Consider the following 16427-nt stretch of genomic DNA (forward strand, 5'->3'; position numbering starts at 1 on the left):
CATACTTTCAATTTCGGACAGATAGTCTAATCTGCTTGTATTTTGTTTCTGGGTTTATAAATATAAAAATGATGAATTTTAGCTAGGCGATATCGTTGCTACTTTGTCCTTTTTGAACAGGCTCGTGTGGGACACCTATACAGGAGAACTAATGCCATTGTGGTTTTTGTAAGTAACATTTTTCGAAATGTGTTTAGAGGAATAGAAGTGTAATATGCAAACTAGCATTGCTGTATTATATACGTCTGGGTAGGTTTTAATGTGTTTATTGATAACAGAAAATTTTTGAAAGACAAAACTACATTCAAAAACAAAATACTAAATCGTTGTATTGGCTGTTGTATCGTATCGAGTCGAATTGTACTGCTTTATGTCCACTTTGGAAGTAGAATGTTATATACCGAATGAAATCATAACACCGTTAAGCGTCTTAATTGTTGTTCATCAGATCTGGTCATAATGGGTCGCTCATCCAAAGACAAACGTGATATTTACTACCGCCTGGCCAAAGAAGAAGGATGGAGAGCGAGAAGCGCTTTCAAGCTACTACAGCTGGACGAGGAATTCAACTTGTTTGCTGGTAATATGTTATGTATATGGTTGTATGGATGTATATGTATATGGTATTTTCCTAACTAAATGGGCTTTAGTTGGCCTTCATTATGTAGTGTTCTGCACACTTTCACACATTTGGTTGATATTCAGTCTTCAATTTACCTCCCACATCTCCAAAACATGCCTGGAAAGGCCGGTTCAACACTTAATTGTATGAGTAGAGGTGGTTGTCTCATTGTGCACTGTGATTGGCTGGCAACCAATTCAGGGTGTCCTCCACCTGCTGTTCACAGTTTGCTAGGATTGGCTCAGGCACCCCCGCGACTCTTGGGAGGATCAGTCGCTCTCTCCTTTTCTGAACTGCTTTAATATAATTTGGTTTGTGGGGGTGCTTGAGATGATCCCAGCTGTCTCCTGGCCAGAGGTGGGCACACCCCGAATTGGTGGCCAGCCAATCACAAGGCACAAGGAGACACCCATGCACACTCACACCCATATGTAGGGGCAATTTAGAGTGTCCAATCAGCCTATCGTGCATATTTTTGCAATGTGGGAGGAAACCGGAGTGCCTGGAGAACACTCGCCCCACCAGGTCACCAGTGAGGATCAGTGTTCCGGAATATAGATTAAAGTGCTTCTTCCTAATTTAAAATAAGATATTAGGAAACCTGCCATTTGGAAGTCCATATTTTTTTTACATTTTTTTTATAGATGCAAAATATAAATACATATATGAAGAAAATAGCATTTTGTTAAGTTTTTTGGTCCAGGCTAGATTATGTCCTATCTAAAATGTCATAATTTTCTTATTTCTGTTGCAATGTTTTTCCCGATGTTAGGAGTGAACAGAGCTGTGGATCTCTGTGCTGCTCCTGGCAGTTGGAGTCAAGTTCTCAGTCGGAAACTCAGGTAGGCAGAGTTTGACTCTCATTGTGAATTGATAGAGAATGTTGGTCACCCTTGAACATTGGCTTAGGTTGTCATTGAATGCGGTTTGTTGTTAAGATGCCGTGGCGATAAGTCTGAGAGTGGCGAAGAGGTGAAGATTGTGGCAGTGGACCTGCAGGCAATGGCTCCTCTTCCAGGAGTCACTCAGATTCAAGGAGATATCACCAAGGTGCCATTTAAACTATATGTACTGTATATGGTTTGTCAAGATCTTAACAAATATAATAACAATTCAAATAGTGAATGTGTTTCTATGCATTTAGTGTTATTTTTGATCACGTGATAAACTCACAAGGGTCACATGACTGAAATGACATCATCTTCCCCTGGTGTTTTAGGTGTCGACAGCCGAGGAGATTGTGCGCCACTTTGAGGGTCACCCGGCCGACTTGGTGGTGTGTGACGGCGCGCCTGATGGTGAGACCCTCAGCTACGTCCACCGCCATTGCCACAAATTATGCATTGTTCACGTGTTATTTATTTTTATTTTTTTTGCTGTCATAGTTACGGGCCTCCATGATGTGGACGAATACATCCAGGCTCAGCTTCTACTAGCTGTAAGTCACTAACTAGGGTTTGTTTGAAGCAAGAAAGAGGACTGAGTTTGGTGATTTGAACTAGTTTTGTTTGTTTTACCTCAGGCGCTGAATATCACTACTCATGTACTTAAACCAGGTGGAACATTTGTGGCCAAGGTTAGTAAGCTAATATCCATCTACTGTTGACTCATTGACTTTCAGCTGTTTTCACAGATGAGTTTTCCATTTTGTCAGCTCTTTGAGGGCATTTTGAGTAATCAATCAAGTCCCAGTCTCTCTGTCTTTCTGTGAAAACAAAAGCACACAACCTTCGGATCTTTTAAGTTGTAATGTTTTGTACTTTTTTTTTCTCTATCTATAGTACATTCTCCTAGAAGCTCAAGTGTGCATGAATTCAGCTTGTTCTTATCTATTTGCAGCCATGTTGATAGATCAAGCCAAGCTTTGCACTATAGCAAAAAGACAACGCCAAATTAAGATCACTTTACTCTATAAAATATATTAATGTACATATTTAAGTAACATGATTTTCTTCCTTCTTTTTGTCAGATTTTCCGGGGCAAAGATGTGACGCTGCTGTACTCGCAGCTTAAGATCTTTTTCAGCGGTGTGACATGCGCCAAGCCTCGTAGCAGCCGCAACTCCAGCATTGGTTAGTTGCCACCTTTGTCAACTTTTTCCAAGATATATATGCATCTGTTTTAATCTATAATTGAATACATGTTCTCTCTGCTTGCAGAAGCCTTTGTGGTGTGTCAGAACTACCATCCTCCAGAAGGTTACGTGCCCAACATGTCCAACCCTCTCCTGGATCACTCCTATGGTAGGTCATTTTGATATATACAAAAATAGATATACTGATATGTGTGGCTCTATTGAAGCGGTGTCCAACTCATTTTTTGTACGCCTTTTGCCATTTTGTCTTCCAATTATAGGTTGCCAAAATTAATCAATTTATGAATGCCAGCTTTTCGGATCGTTTTTGGACATTAAAATGAGTACAAATTTCCTCTTTGAGCATCTTAATAATAATTATTCTTTTATAAGGGATTTTCAAAATATATTTAAAAAATGTGATTAGGAAAAAAAGGCATATATTAAATCGATCATGTTTTAACCTTTTGTTTTTTATTTAAAAAGACAAAAGAGTAAATATTGCATTTTTAAAAATCTGTTTATTTACAGGGAAGATAAAAGGGGGAAAAGAAAAAAAATAGATGTAATATTTAGATATTTAAAATAAAATCGGATTGAAAGAACTGAATAAAAGCCCTAAATATTAAGTTTGGAATAGATCTAGAACTGACTTTTAAAAAATGCCTTTAAATTAAAAACGCTCCATTGTTGTTGTTTTTTAAACAGATGTCGATTTCAACCAGTTAGAAGGCCCGAACCGGATCATCGTGCCTTTCCTGGCATGCGGAGACCTGAGTGCTTTTGACTCAGATAGAACCTACCCTCTGCAGGTAAAATTAAACTTCATTAAAATAATCTGTTAGTTCCTATTCAAATTGAATTTTGTTTCATTTCTTCAGCTGGAAGCAGGAAAGGAGTACCAGTACACGCCGCCTACCCAGCCGCCCATCAGCCCCCCTTACCAGGAGGCCTGTCACCTCCGCAAAAATAACCTGCTTTCCAAAGAAGAATCGTCCATCTCGGGATCACAGCAGAGCGGAGACCAGACCAAGACTGATTAATGCCGCAAGTTTTATTATTATCTGTAAAATGACATTGTTTTAATATTTTTTTAATATCGCCTGCATAGTAGACGTGGATTCCATTGACAGTTTTAAAAGTCTTAGATCAAATCCTGTCATTCCTTTGCAGAGTTTGCAAGCATCTCTGGTCTTTTGCAGATTTAAATTCCGTTCATTGAAGACTCTCTCAATTGCTCACAATTTTGTTCCCTGACAGGAACAGAGACATTATGTTGGGTTTCCTAAAAAGGGCACTGATGTCATAAATATAATGGGTGATTAAATTGTGTTTATAAAGTGCAAACATTCACACAATAATATGTTGTTACTGTGTAATGTGATTTTGTTTTTAAAATCATTTATGAAAAAAATACAAAATTGACAAACCCAACCTGCAATGGAAATTGTTTAAAGGCTGGGAGTTGTATTATAAATTCTGATGATCTATTTATCATCTGGATGAAAAAAAAGTGATTTAATTAAAAGTCGGGCCTATACAGGTTTACATTGTCGAACTGACTCAGTCAGTGCGCTTCCTGGTTTGGATTCGTACGCGTGACGTCATGACGCACGGGACTCACAGCCGCATTGTTGTTGGGGGAAGAGAAGCAGCTCAGCTAGTCGGCTCAGCCCGAGTACTGCAGCGACCGAGAGCGATCGGCAGCACCGCTATCGAATTTGTAGCCCCCCGATCAGGGCCTTCGGTCGCCCTGGATCCTCGGCGCCCTCAATCGTGCCTCGTTTGGATCACCACCAAGCAACGGTTGGATGTTAACTTAACCTATCCACCGCTTGGTCTCCGCAGGCCTCACCGCCGCCGCCATTGCTATTGCATATTCCTCCGCTTCTCCAAAAGCTGAATTCTTGAGAAATCCAAGGTAGGTTTGGCCCTTTTCCCCCCGCGTACCTCCCTTCAAAACAGCACCCTGACTCTTAACATTTGTGGTTACCACAACAAAAGAACCCAAGGCTGCTAGGAAAGGACAACTTTTTTAAAGCCCCCGTGGGTTTTCTTGTTGTGTTAGTCGCCATATTTCCTCCCCCTCTGTTCCTTTAAAAATGCTCGTGATGTGAACTGTGTTTTTAGACGTTTATCCAAATCGTTGCACCTTCCCTTTTGCATAACAAAAGCAAAAAACAAGCACCTCCTGGTTAGGCTTTATTGAAACACCGTTCGTATGGAGCATTTCGTCACAAAACGCCGTATCTTAGCTGCTTCTGGGAGCAGTTGCTTGTCCATAGTCGATCGGGGGTGGGGGCGACCCGCTGCCCGAATCGACTCGCTGGGGTCGGCATGGAGGTGCCGAGCTCCCCGCCTCCTTTCATTCATCCGGGCAATGCGTTAACGCCTCCCTCTTTACTCACATATTCTAGTAGCTTACTGCATGCAAGATATTTCTTTGAAGAAACACAATCATCTAATATTTCTACTATACATTGCGTTATAAAAAGGAAAAAAAATGCTGATAGCATTTGGAGAGACAGCAGGCTTGTTAATAAATGTAGTCCTGCAACTTGTTGGAAGTGAGTGCTTGTTGTGAATACATGGGTATGGGAATTGTGAGGGTTATTATGGCCATATTTGAAGTATTAAGATTAGAATTTGTTGTTACTGCCTTCACAACACTCAAGATGCCAAGTGAGGAAGCAGACTCATGACCCAGTAAACTTGTAATCATCTTAGTGATGTATCCGATAATTTGTTTATGGCGGTCCCGCTCCATGGCTGAAATCCACAAACTTGAATTCCAAAAAAATGTTGTTGTTTTTTGCTTTAACTATTCAACAAATGTAAGCTTACTAAAAGAGATGTTAACACCTTTTTAAAGAACTCCTAGGCCATCAATTCCATCTCAATTGTGGTCAAAATATGGGAGGTTATTGTATGGCAACACTAAAAAAGCATAAAAGTTGTTCGCACAACTACATAAAAGGCAGTCATCAATACATCCTTTAATCAATGTACTTTATAGTGTGAGATAGTACTGTTTATGTATCTCTTTTAAGATGATGCAAATCATAAGATGGAAACAGGAAAAAAAATAAAACATCAAACATTGTTTATATTTTTTTAACATTAGACAGGAAATAAACATGTCTTATAGAAGTTGTACATCTTTTAAGGAAATGCTAATTTCTTCAACACATAAACCAGCACAGAACAATACTCAGATGCTAGTCTGTGGGAATAAATCAACCAAAATATTAATTATGAGTGGCAGAAGGTCCCCGTCATCTAATTTTTGAATGACAAACTCGTCATGTTCCCACTAAAACTAATTTGCCCCCTTTTATGGCTGCTATAATCTCCCCTTACCTCCTTAAAATGACAAAAAGTCAAGACATTCTTGTGTTCTTGGAATTGGAGTGTCCTCTCTTTACAGCCAATTCACTGCTTTGCGTTGCCGTCATTTTTCCCGCCACCACCTCTGGACTTTTTCACACTGCTCTGTCGCTAGTGTAAAAACGCCTTCAGGCCGAACAGTTAGGGAGAGAACTGCAAGTCTGACAAGTTTTGTTACCTAACACGCAAACAGAGGTATTATGTGTGTGGTAGTAGACCTCACAGTTGGTAGTTGAAAATATAAATATTATGAAAAAAATGGCGCAGCTCTGACAGAATAGCTTACACCATGTTGCAAAAATATACGTTTATTAAAGAAATATTGATGGATAACTTGAGTCACATCCGGCTGGTGGCTTGTTTCTTGTTTATAGATATGTGGAAATAAGATGTTGCAATCAATGATAGTGTTTATGAGTCGCCGTTCAATCTATAAATTGGTGCAATTTTATTTTGTTGATCACAATAAATTAATAAATTGCATTCTCTCTCCCCCTGTTTAATCAAATTAGGGCTACTGAGCAAGTATTGCCGATCCAATGTCGGTATTATGCCAGCACAGTGGAAACTATCATTTAAGCAGCTCTACCCATATCTTAACAAACCCTATTCCAAAATTTGGCATGTATTTCTCTCTCTTTTGGCTAGCTTGTATTTCTGAGTTTTGACACAAAATCTTTTTGCGACACGTCGTGTGGTGCTTTCAGGTGTCGAAACCCAACGATGTAACACACTGAAGTGTACAAATACACAAACAAATCGGACCGAGAGAAGTGAATGTAATATGTAGGTTTTAAAAAAAAAAGACTGCAAAGAAAGGAGTTGAAGTTGTGGCTTTAGCCAGAGTTTCCTGTTCCACCCAGGAAAGGCCAGGGGTTGGAATTTATGATACTTGTCCTCCAGGAGTCAGAGCCACTGCACTCTGTGTTGAAAGCAGCCGAACAACAGTTCCTATGACGACCCCCTCCCCCTATTCTTTGCCTGTTGGCCTTCCTCATTGACACATCTCAGGTCTCCAGTTCCACAATGGACATTATGTCCCAATTAAGTTAACCTGTTACCAACAACATGCACACGCTATATTGTGGTTTCAGCCTAGACTAGATGGGCCACGTCTTGTTTTTTCAAGCTAATGTTAAAAAGTAATGTGGAAAATATTCATGGGAATTGGGGCGTTCTCCTCTTCAGTTTAGCACCACATCACCATGAAGTGAATAGGCAGTTATTGTTCATTATTTTTGTTTCCATACATCTTCATTGTAAATTTCCTTAAAATATAATGACCAAATTGTAAGGCCATATCGCTAGAGAACATTTTTAGGGTAGAAGGTGAAAGATATTTTTCCACAATGTCTATATCAGAGATTTAAACAGGTGCAAGTGTCTCTTAGATGTAATAACCATTTTTTCCGTATTGAAATCTCATAATGAGCCAACACATTCACCAGTTTTTTCCCACTTCCGTTTTTCAGCATCTGGCAGCATGAAGAAAAAAGCCCGCTACCAGCGCCCGGCGGCGCTAAAAAGGGAATCGTCACCGATCAAGCCGTCACCCAACCGGGAGACGTTGACATACGCGCAGGCCCAACGTATGGTGGAGCTGGAAGTGGACGGCCGCGTGCACCGGCTGAGCATCTTCGACAAGCTGGACGTCATCACCGACGACGACCCGACAGCGCAGGAGATCCTGGAGTGTAACAGCAATAAGGAGAACAGCGAGAAGCCCCAGCAGGTCTTGGTGCGCTCGGTGCGCCTCAAAAACAGCCAGCGCAAGAAGAACGCTGCACTGGCGCCCCCGCAAGGCACCGCGCACACCCCCGCCGCCCTGCTGGAACCTAATGTGAGGACAGTGGAGTACAATTTGCCTGTGGTACCCAAGAGGCCAGCTGCATACTATACATATACAGAGCGGGCAGAGGAGGACCTGGATGAGGAAGTGGAGTACGACATGGACGAGGAGGACTACGCCTGGCTGGAGCTGCTCAACGAGAAGCGCCGGAGCGAGGGCATCAGCCAAGTGTCCAGTAACCTGTTCGAGTTCCTCATGGACCGCTTCGAGAAGGAGTCGTATGCTACCACTCAGGGTCAGAGCGAAGCGCAGTCGCTGGTGGACGAGGACGCCGTGTGTTGCGTGTGCATGGACGGCGACGGCGCCGACAGCAACGTCATCCTCTTCTGTGACTCCTGCAACATCGCCGTGCACCAGGAGTGCTATGGCGTCCCCTACATCCCCGAGGGCCAGTGGCTATGCCGACATTGTCTACAACGCCCGGCGCGGCCTGCTGACTGTGTTTTCTGCCCCAACCGCGGAGGCGCCCTCAAGAAGACGGACGACGGTCGATGGGGCCACGTGGCCTGCGCCCTGTGGGTACCTGAGGTGGGCTTTTCAGACACTGTGTTTATTGAGCCCATTGACGGCGTCTGCAACATCCCACCTGCCCGCTGGAAGTTAACGTGCTACCTCTGTAAGGAGAAAGGGGTGGGCGCCTGCATCCAGTGTGACCGCGTGAACTGCTATGCCGCCTTTCATGTCAGCTGTGCTCAGAAGGCAGGCCTCTTTATGAAAATGGAACCCATCAAAGAAGAGACACCCCCGGGCACCTTCTCTGTCAAGAAAACGGCATACTGCTGCAGCCACACGCCAGACGGCTGCGACCGACGCCCACTCAACGTTTATAAGGAGCACCACCCCAAGAACGGCGCCTGCCACAAACGCACGGAACGGCGCGGCAGGGCTCGTGCCAAGGCTTGGTACAAGAAGCGCAGCAAGCGGGCGGAGCCCCCGCCCGAACCCCAACCTGAGCCAGGGGGCCCCGGCAGCTCTGGACCCAGTATCACAGCCTCCAGGTAGACCAAAATCTTTGTAGGGACATTTTTACAAAGGTTTCGGGTGACCGATTTGATGACGATATGATATTGATTCCTTGGATTCCGGTACTTCGTTATGATTACAATAATATATTGCAAGTACAATTATAAAATATAAAAAGTGGTTGACAGATTGTGTTAAGTCAGAATTACCACCAAAATATGTTTTAAAACTTCCATTTCAGTTTGGACACGATCCTGAACCAAGTGGCAGTCCAGAGGAAACGTCCATTTGTGGAACGTGTTCTCAGCTACTGGGTGCTAAAGCGGCAATCCAGGAACAATGTGCCACTCATTCGTCGCCTGCAGGCCAATCCACCTCAAACCCCTAAATCCTCGTCAACGGTGAGGGGGCTACCAACCAATCAGCTCTCTGCACATTATTGTCGATTGTGTTTTATATTTTTGGTCAACAATTGTTTCTTTAGGAACGCGCGGAGACCAACAAAGAGCTTAAAGAGCAGCTAAAGGAGTGGCACCGACTCAGACATGACCTGGAGCGAGCGCGATTGCTGCTGGAGCTCATCAGGAAGAGAGAGAAGCTCAAGAGGGAGGAGGTAGGTAGTAGCGCCAATGCTAGAGATGGGGGATATAGCCTGTTCAATATCATTGCAAAATGCTGAGAAACTCTATGGTAAGACAAAGGTGCTGATTATATATACATATATTGGAAAAGATCTATGGAGTTGTTACCAGTTCCAACATAACAACCACCTCCATACATTCTACATTCTGTATAGCTGGCATCCAGGTGTATTCAGAGCAAATTCAAGATTAAAAGATAGTTATTCATGCCAGCCTGTTTCACCAGATGAAGCTGCAGCAATCGGCGCTAGAGGTGCAGTTAACGCCCTTCAACATCTTGCTGAGGGCTGTGCTTAGCCAGCTGCAGCAGAAGGACCACTACAATGTCTTTGCCCAGCCTGTCAGCCCCAAGGAGGTCAGTCAGAACACAAAAGTGACCGGTGCTAGTTGAGATGGCTTTAAACAAATCAGTCTGATTAATTTGACATAAAGGGATTGTTATCAACCAATTGTAATTGTCATATTTTTGGCAATTTCTTCAAGGCCTGACTGTTTTCCCGGCCATTTGAAACCAATCATTTTCTTCTCACTAAGGTCCCAGACTACATGGACCACATCGAGCATCCAATGGACTTCTCCACCATGAGGTCACGCATCGACAACCATGCCTACCGCAACCTGGATGACTTTGAGGCTGACTTTGATCTGGTCATTGCCAACTGCATGAAGTACAACGCCAAGGAGACTTTCTTCTACAAGGTGGCCCAGAGGATGCAGGACCATGGAGGAGTAATCTTGCGCCGTGCCCGCAAGGAGATTGAAAGGATTGGCTTCGACTTCCCTAGCGGCCTGTTGCTTGCTGACGCCCCCAAAGTGGAGGTGCCTTCCCCCTTCACTTGGGAGGAAGGTCAGTCATTCTCCAGGAACTACTTTATTGGCTTGCTCCGCCCCTTTTATTGAGACTCTAACATGATATAAACCTAGGGGATAACTGAAATACTTGAATGTAGCAGTGTATAAGACTAGAGTATTTGTACTGATGGCTTTGTTTTTCTCTCCCCCAGTGGACCATCTGCTGACCCCCTCCTACCGTCGCCTGACGCCACTGGAGGATCAGTTAAAGGAACTCCTGGAAAAGCTGGACCTCAGCACGGCCATGAAGAACAGTCCGTCTCGTAGCAAGAGGCTCAAGCTCCTCAAGAAGTCCATCATGGAGGTCCGAAGTGAGATGGGCCTCAAAAAATCTCTACTGCCGACAGAACCGGCCGGAGAGAGACCCCCTCCTGAACCTTCGGAGTCTGTCCCAGCTCTGGAGGTGAACGCTTCCACTCCTCCGACGTTAGAAGCGCCGCTGGAATTGATGCAATCAGATGTGCCGTCGCCACCACCTGACTTGGGACCACCATCCTTGAAGCCGGTGGAGCACACCCTCACCAAGCCAGGCGACATCACTTGCACCTCAGCTACCTCAGTAACTTGCCCTAAGCTCAATGGGCACCTCCCCAATGGCGACGAAGCCGAGGAACAGAACAATGTCCTATTGTGCACATCCAAGAGCGTCAGCCCGCAGAACCCACCCAAAGCCAAGGAGGTTTCCGCCGCCCCCTCGCAGTCCCCGCCCTCGCCGTTGGGCACCAAAACCTTCCTTTCAGTGGTCATCCCTCGACTGGAGACCCTCTTGCTGCCCAAGAAGCGGCCGAGGAGTAGCAGTGTCGACGGTGACGACGATGAGGAGTCGCCCATCAAGCGTCTGGGAACAGGTGTGTTTTCATAGGATGGAATTATTGCAGAGAAGTGGAACAAATATCAATATGTTTACGAAAAGGGTTCCTTCCAGGAACACTATTATGGGGGACGTAATACCCATGTTTGTCAGCCAGATGGGGGCAAGAGATTGGGGATTCTTTTCTTATCTCATTTCCATATAAAAAAATGTGTACCTAGAGGCATTCGTAAGCAGAGCTATGCCTGTACTTATTTAATTTTAATATATGTTATTTGTCAGCAATATACCTAACATTTCAAATTCATAAATTGGAATACAGTCTGTGCTGATATGGTGGTTGAGTGGTTGGCACGTCCAGAAGGGAAAATACATGAATGAAATACGACCCATGGCCAACAAAGGGACAAATGACTAAGAGCATATTTACATTCAGTGCAGGTGCTTAACTCCTTCAGTGCAATTGATCAAGATAGAGATTTAAATGTCTCTTTCTGTTGACAATTTCAAACGACTTCCTTACTTCCATTCCATTTGAACTGGCAGGTTTTGCAGTAAATAAATGTTGAATTATTCGCTCGCTTCAATTGCTGCAGCCAATGTATTTGATTTGGGGATTTTTTATACATTTGTTTTGCCTTAATGTACTTTTCTGAATCATCTTCCTCTTGTTCATCCTGGCAGGGATTACCAATGGTTTTGTGGTTGAGGAAGAGGAGGAGGAAACCTCGCTGCCTCGATTACTAGAACCTCGACGCCGCTGCGCATCTGAGTCCAGTATCTCTTCGGGAGGCAGTGTCCTGTCTGGCGCCAGGTTAACATCTTTAACTACTTTATCGTTTGTACTTTGCATCCATTATACCGGAGGACCAGTCATTTAAAAAAAAAAATTCTTGGAATAGGATATCACTCAATTGTGAATGAAAAGTGGATAGTGTATCAGGTTTACAGTGGATATGGAAAATACATTGTGAATCCAACACAACAATCAGCCAAACATTTTCCCCACTTTTAGTACTGCGGGGGCCTCGAAAAGCGGCAAAGGGCGACCGGCGGCACCCCGACGCAACACGGTGGATGACAAAAGTGCTCTAACGTCCTGCGCTGAGAATGGCGATCTCAGCCATGCTGTCAATATGTCGTCAGGTAATCAGTCAAATTGTTTGTCCTCATCCCTTTTCCTTACTAAAACATCAACTACGTTGGTCTCTCATTTTGACTCCTCCATCCATTGGTATAATTTTTTTCTTCCTTGCCAAGACAGATTTACCTTTAGTCCGGAGTAGGTTTTTTTTTTGTCTCCTTTTGAAGGGAACATTTTAAAATTCAAAATCAAAATGAAATAAGACAATTTCATGGAAGCCTGCAAAATAAGCAAGTTGGGCCACGATTAATAGAAACGAAACCTCCTTTTAATAATTAAAATCTGCACTCAGAGTATTTCACAGATGGTAAAAATATTGTTGTACGTATTACGTTGTAGAATTTTTTTTTCTTTTAAATATGACCGTTATTATTTTTCATTAAAAAAAGCAGTTTTATATAGAATGCACCAGGGGTTGGCATCTCATCTTCTCTGAAACAACACGTAGCTCTTTCATCCCTCTGCTTTGCCTACCTCTAGCTGTTGAGATGTTGAATGATGTTACTTATTACAGGAAGAGATGTAAGGCAGCCCGGGACTGTAATGAGTGGAATGTAGCAGGTCAGCTAACTGACTTGCCTGTATGTCATCCGAATTGGATGTGGCAAATTCCTATGAAAGGCATTATAATAACATTGAAATTTTGGTTATTTGCTCATTTTGCAATCTATTTTTGTATGGTAACAACTTCAAATTGGCTATGCAGAAAATGAACTCATTACACAATTGTTAATTTCAGTTACTGTTTTTTGATCAAGCATTGTTTTGCTCATTTAAGGCAGGTGTTTACAACAGTCAGGGGAGTTACTGTTGAGAGGCTTTTAAATTCCTGCAAATTTAAGTCAAATGTGGTCTTGAATGAGCTCATCTACTAACAGTTGTGGATTAATTTGATAATCGATTAGGTGATTAACTGATTAATTGTTTCCCCTCTAGAATAATCATTTATTTACAATATTAATGCTTAGTGGGTTGGATAAAAAAAAAAAAAGTTGTGCATCATTGTGTGTCTGTGTGCGCCTGTGAGCGTGTTTTGTATTGGTTCGTAATTGACATGTGTTGTTCCTGTAGAGGCGTGGAAGCCCTCGGCCATCTTCCCCTTTGTTGTGGAGCCTCTTAAGCTAGTTTGGGCTAAGTGTAGTGGATATCCCTCCTATCCCGCCCTGGTGAGTGACTTGCCAAGCCACCTGCCCGCTCGCCCTGTCTCATTACCCATCAGATCCCCCTTGCCATAACCATACCAACCACCGTGCCATCGTGCGTGCTTGTGATTGGTCACCCTCAGCCGGGCGGGAGTCGTGCTGGTGACTCTTGGCTCACCCGGCGTTTCTTTGCGTGCATGTGACTCCAGACTTGGACTTTCGACTTTCTGCCTCGCATGTTTCGCCGTGTTAATGTTTTGGGGTGTTGTTTTGCTTTTGTGCAGATCATGGACCCTCGAGCACCGAGGAGGAGGAGGCGGTACCACCACGGGGCGGTGGAACTTCCCCTCCCGCCGCTGGACGTGCTACGAACCGGCGAGCGGATGCAGTTCAGGTCCGCCGAGAAACTCTTCCTCGTCCACTTCTTCGACAGCAAGCGCAGCTGGTGAGAAACAAAATGGCCGGCACTTCTGCTCATTGTCTTTCATTCATTAGTTGTTTTAACTTTAATTTCATCTTGATTTTTATTTAAACACGACTGAATCCTGTTGTCCTCAAGTTGGAATGAATACTCATTGTGTGGTAAATTTGTATGTCGGCAAATAATGATTAAATTGTAGGCGATATACATGGTCTATATCTAAAAAAAATGCAAATAGTTTGTATATATAGAACTGGCCAATTTTAGACACCATCAGCCGCAAAATATTTAGCCAAATATTGTGTAGATGAAAATTAACTATAGTCTTGTGAATAGCCAATAGTGTTGAAAAGAGTCCAATATTAGTTACTTGTAACAAGCATAACAAAAAGTTTAACGTACTGTTTACTAAAGTAGAAAATATTGAAATGATTATTAATGTAGTATTATATCACAAACATTTTAAAATGTTTTCTTTTTCTAAAAGAATTACACGCTAACATATATTCAAGTCACCAGAGAAATGCTTTAGAAATATTTTTATCCATTCATAAGAAGATGAAATAGACATCCATATTTATTTTTTCCCCAATTGGAACAAAAAAAACAACAACATTTGTCTATTTTTGTGGGTAAAGTCATCCATCAAGTCGAGAAACGCTATTCTTTTGACAATAGTGAGTGACTTTCAAATGAAATTGGTCACTCAGTTCCTCTTTAAAGTTAAATCATAACAACATAGACCATTGTAGGACCATTCTGTAAAAACATATCATATCCAAAAAAAATGAAACATTTCTTTACAGTGTACCTAAGATGAGCTTAATAGACTGTATGTTTTTATACACATTTGATTCTGACCCCTGTCATCATCATTCAGGCAATGGCTTCCTAAATCCAAGATGTCTCCATTCGGTGTAGACCGCAATCTGGACCGTATCAAGCTGCTGGAGTCTGGTCGCTCTCACCTGCAAAAGTCAGTGCGGCGAGCCTTCGAACGGGCCATGAAGCACCTCAAAGACGGCGCCGCCAGCGGCCAGCGGGAGGGCGTGTCGGCAACTGAACACTAACCAAGGCCGCCTGACGTCACCGCTCGCCCGGTTTTGGTTTGTTTTCGCTGCCAGGAAAACCGCGCCTGCCTCCTTTTACGCACAAACGTCTGATATACTGTAGCTTGCGGTGGCCATGTTGTTTTGTCCCAAGAGCTATGCAACGCCGTGACCCCTTTTTTTCCTGACGGGAGAAAGACTGAACGAACGATTGTGCCCATAAGACCGCCTCACATGTGCTGCAACTAGTTTACTGCCACGACCGTGTGCTTGTGTGTGTGTGTGCGTGCACGCATCCTTGTGTGAAAGGGTCTTCATACATTCAACCCATGTGTGTATCAACTGGTGTAAATACAGTCGTGCCCGACACTAATTTATTTGTTTTTTCTTCTCGTCCTAATCCGACACTCTAAGGCGACGACAGCCGCCATCTTGTGGTGCTATTTCATTCATACTGTATCTTTTTTTTTACTTTTTTAAGTTATTGACTTCTCAAGCTATGACATCTTTGGCATTATTTTTTTTTGTTTTTTGAAATATGCTTTTACAGGAATACTTTGTACATATTTATATCAGATCTATAAGGACGCGTTTGTTGTATGAATTAACGCTTCCTCTCATCCCTCAAAAGCTCTCCAGCCTCCTTATAATTTCTTCTCCACTACTTTTGTTTCTCTGTCATTTTTTTTTTGGGCCTTGGTGTGTGTGTGTGTGTCTTTTAGAACTATAGGAGGCAGCAGAATGTGGCTGTGCTTATTTATTGTAAAGAAGATCATATATAAATGGAAATGTCTAAGAATGACTTTATAGAGGATAGTAAGAAACATTTCAAACTAGGCGCTCGGTAGCTTGCTGGCTTTTGTTTTGACAGGGTAGAGCGCTGGGCGGGTCAATTGACTGTTTTCTCCACCCCTGAGTGCGTGTGTAAATATTTTTGGTACTTTAGCTTTGGGAATTAAACACAACAAAGTCATTATAACCAACGGGAGTGGAAACCAGCCATCGTGCTGACAATTTTTTTTATACTAAACACTGAAAAATTAAAGCCTGTATTGAATCACTAATTGTGTCTTATATTTTAATAGCTGTTTTCATCAATCACATAAATTAACCCTTCCAGTGAGCATCTAAGTATTTACATTTAACAGCAAGTTTTAAATTTTGTGCCAATAAGTGCCAATGAAACCACCTGCTGGGCCAGGTGTACAATCACAACAATTGAAAATATGAGGCAATGTATTACAATTTTATTAAATGCTAATCCTTGCTCGAAGGAATGACAAAATGTATTGGGGAAAAAAGATTGATGTCTACTTTTGTACTACCAGAGGGCGATAGTGATCTATCTCACTATTTAGAATTGAGATTTCCACTCCAATACGTCCATTTGTCACTTTGGTGGTGCACCATGTTAACAATTGTCACAAGTTTCCGACTGGTAAGTATATTTATTCATTTATTTTCTGAACCGC

At 42.8% G+C, this 16427-nt stretch overlaps 2 protein-coding genes across 4 annotated transcripts; both read left to right on the forward strand.

Annotated features, from left to right (window-relative positions):
* The first annotated feature begins 23 nt into the window (after positions 1-23).
* On the forward strand, positions 24-4130 carry LOC144215472 (tRNA (cytidine(32)/guanosine(34)-2'-O)-methyltransferase-like). 2 transcript variants are annotated; one of them, XM_077744426.1, is made up of 11 exons: positions 24-168; positions 449-580; positions 1395-1464; positions 1561-1672; positions 1842-1920; positions 2008-2060; positions 2145-2198; positions 2592-2694; positions 2782-2865; positions 3405-3508; positions 3578-4130. In XM_077744426.1, the coding sequence occupies exons 2-11, from the start codon at positions 460-462 to the stop codon at positions 3737-3739; spliced, it is 942 nt and encodes a 313-aa protein (XP_077600552.1). In that variant the 5' UTR covers positions 24-168; positions 449-459; the 3' UTR covers positions 3740-4130. The 2 variants fall into 2 exon arrangements, with proteins under 2 accessions (XP_077600552.1, XP_077600551.1); XM_077744425.1 differs by having other exon boundaries at positions 154-249.
* A 186-nt stretch (positions 4131-4316) lies between these two features.
* Positions 4317-16019, forward strand: LOC144215470 (bromodomain-containing protein 1-like). 2 transcript variants are annotated; one of them, XM_077744423.1, is made up of 12 exons: positions 4317-4617; positions 7556-8930; positions 9137-9296; positions 9380-9508; positions 9763-9891; positions 10071-10383; positions 10541-11236; positions 11884-12013; positions 12215-12345; positions 13415-13509; positions 13770-13930; positions 14787-16019. In XM_077744423.1, exons 2-12 carry the CDS (start codon positions 7567-7569, stop codon positions 14974-14976), a joined length of 3498 nt encoding a protein of 1165 aa, XP_077600549.1. In that variant the 5' UTR covers positions 4317-4617; positions 7556-7566; the 3' UTR covers positions 14977-16019. The 2 variants fall into 2 exon arrangements, with proteins under 2 accessions (XP_077600549.1, XP_077600550.1); XM_077744424.1 differs by lacking the exon at positions 13415-13509 and having other exon boundaries at positions 4318-4617; positions 14787-14956.
* Positions 16020-16427: the final 408 nt, after the last annotated feature.

This window comes from Stigmatopora nigra, chromosome 22, assembly GCF_051989575.1.
Source record: "Stigmatopora nigra isolate UIUO_SnigA chromosome 22, RoL_Snig_1.1, whole genome shotgun sequence".
In the NCBI taxonomy this organism is placed as follows: Eukaryota; Metazoa; Chordata; class Actinopteri; order Syngnathiformes; family Syngnathidae; genus Stigmatopora; species Stigmatopora nigra.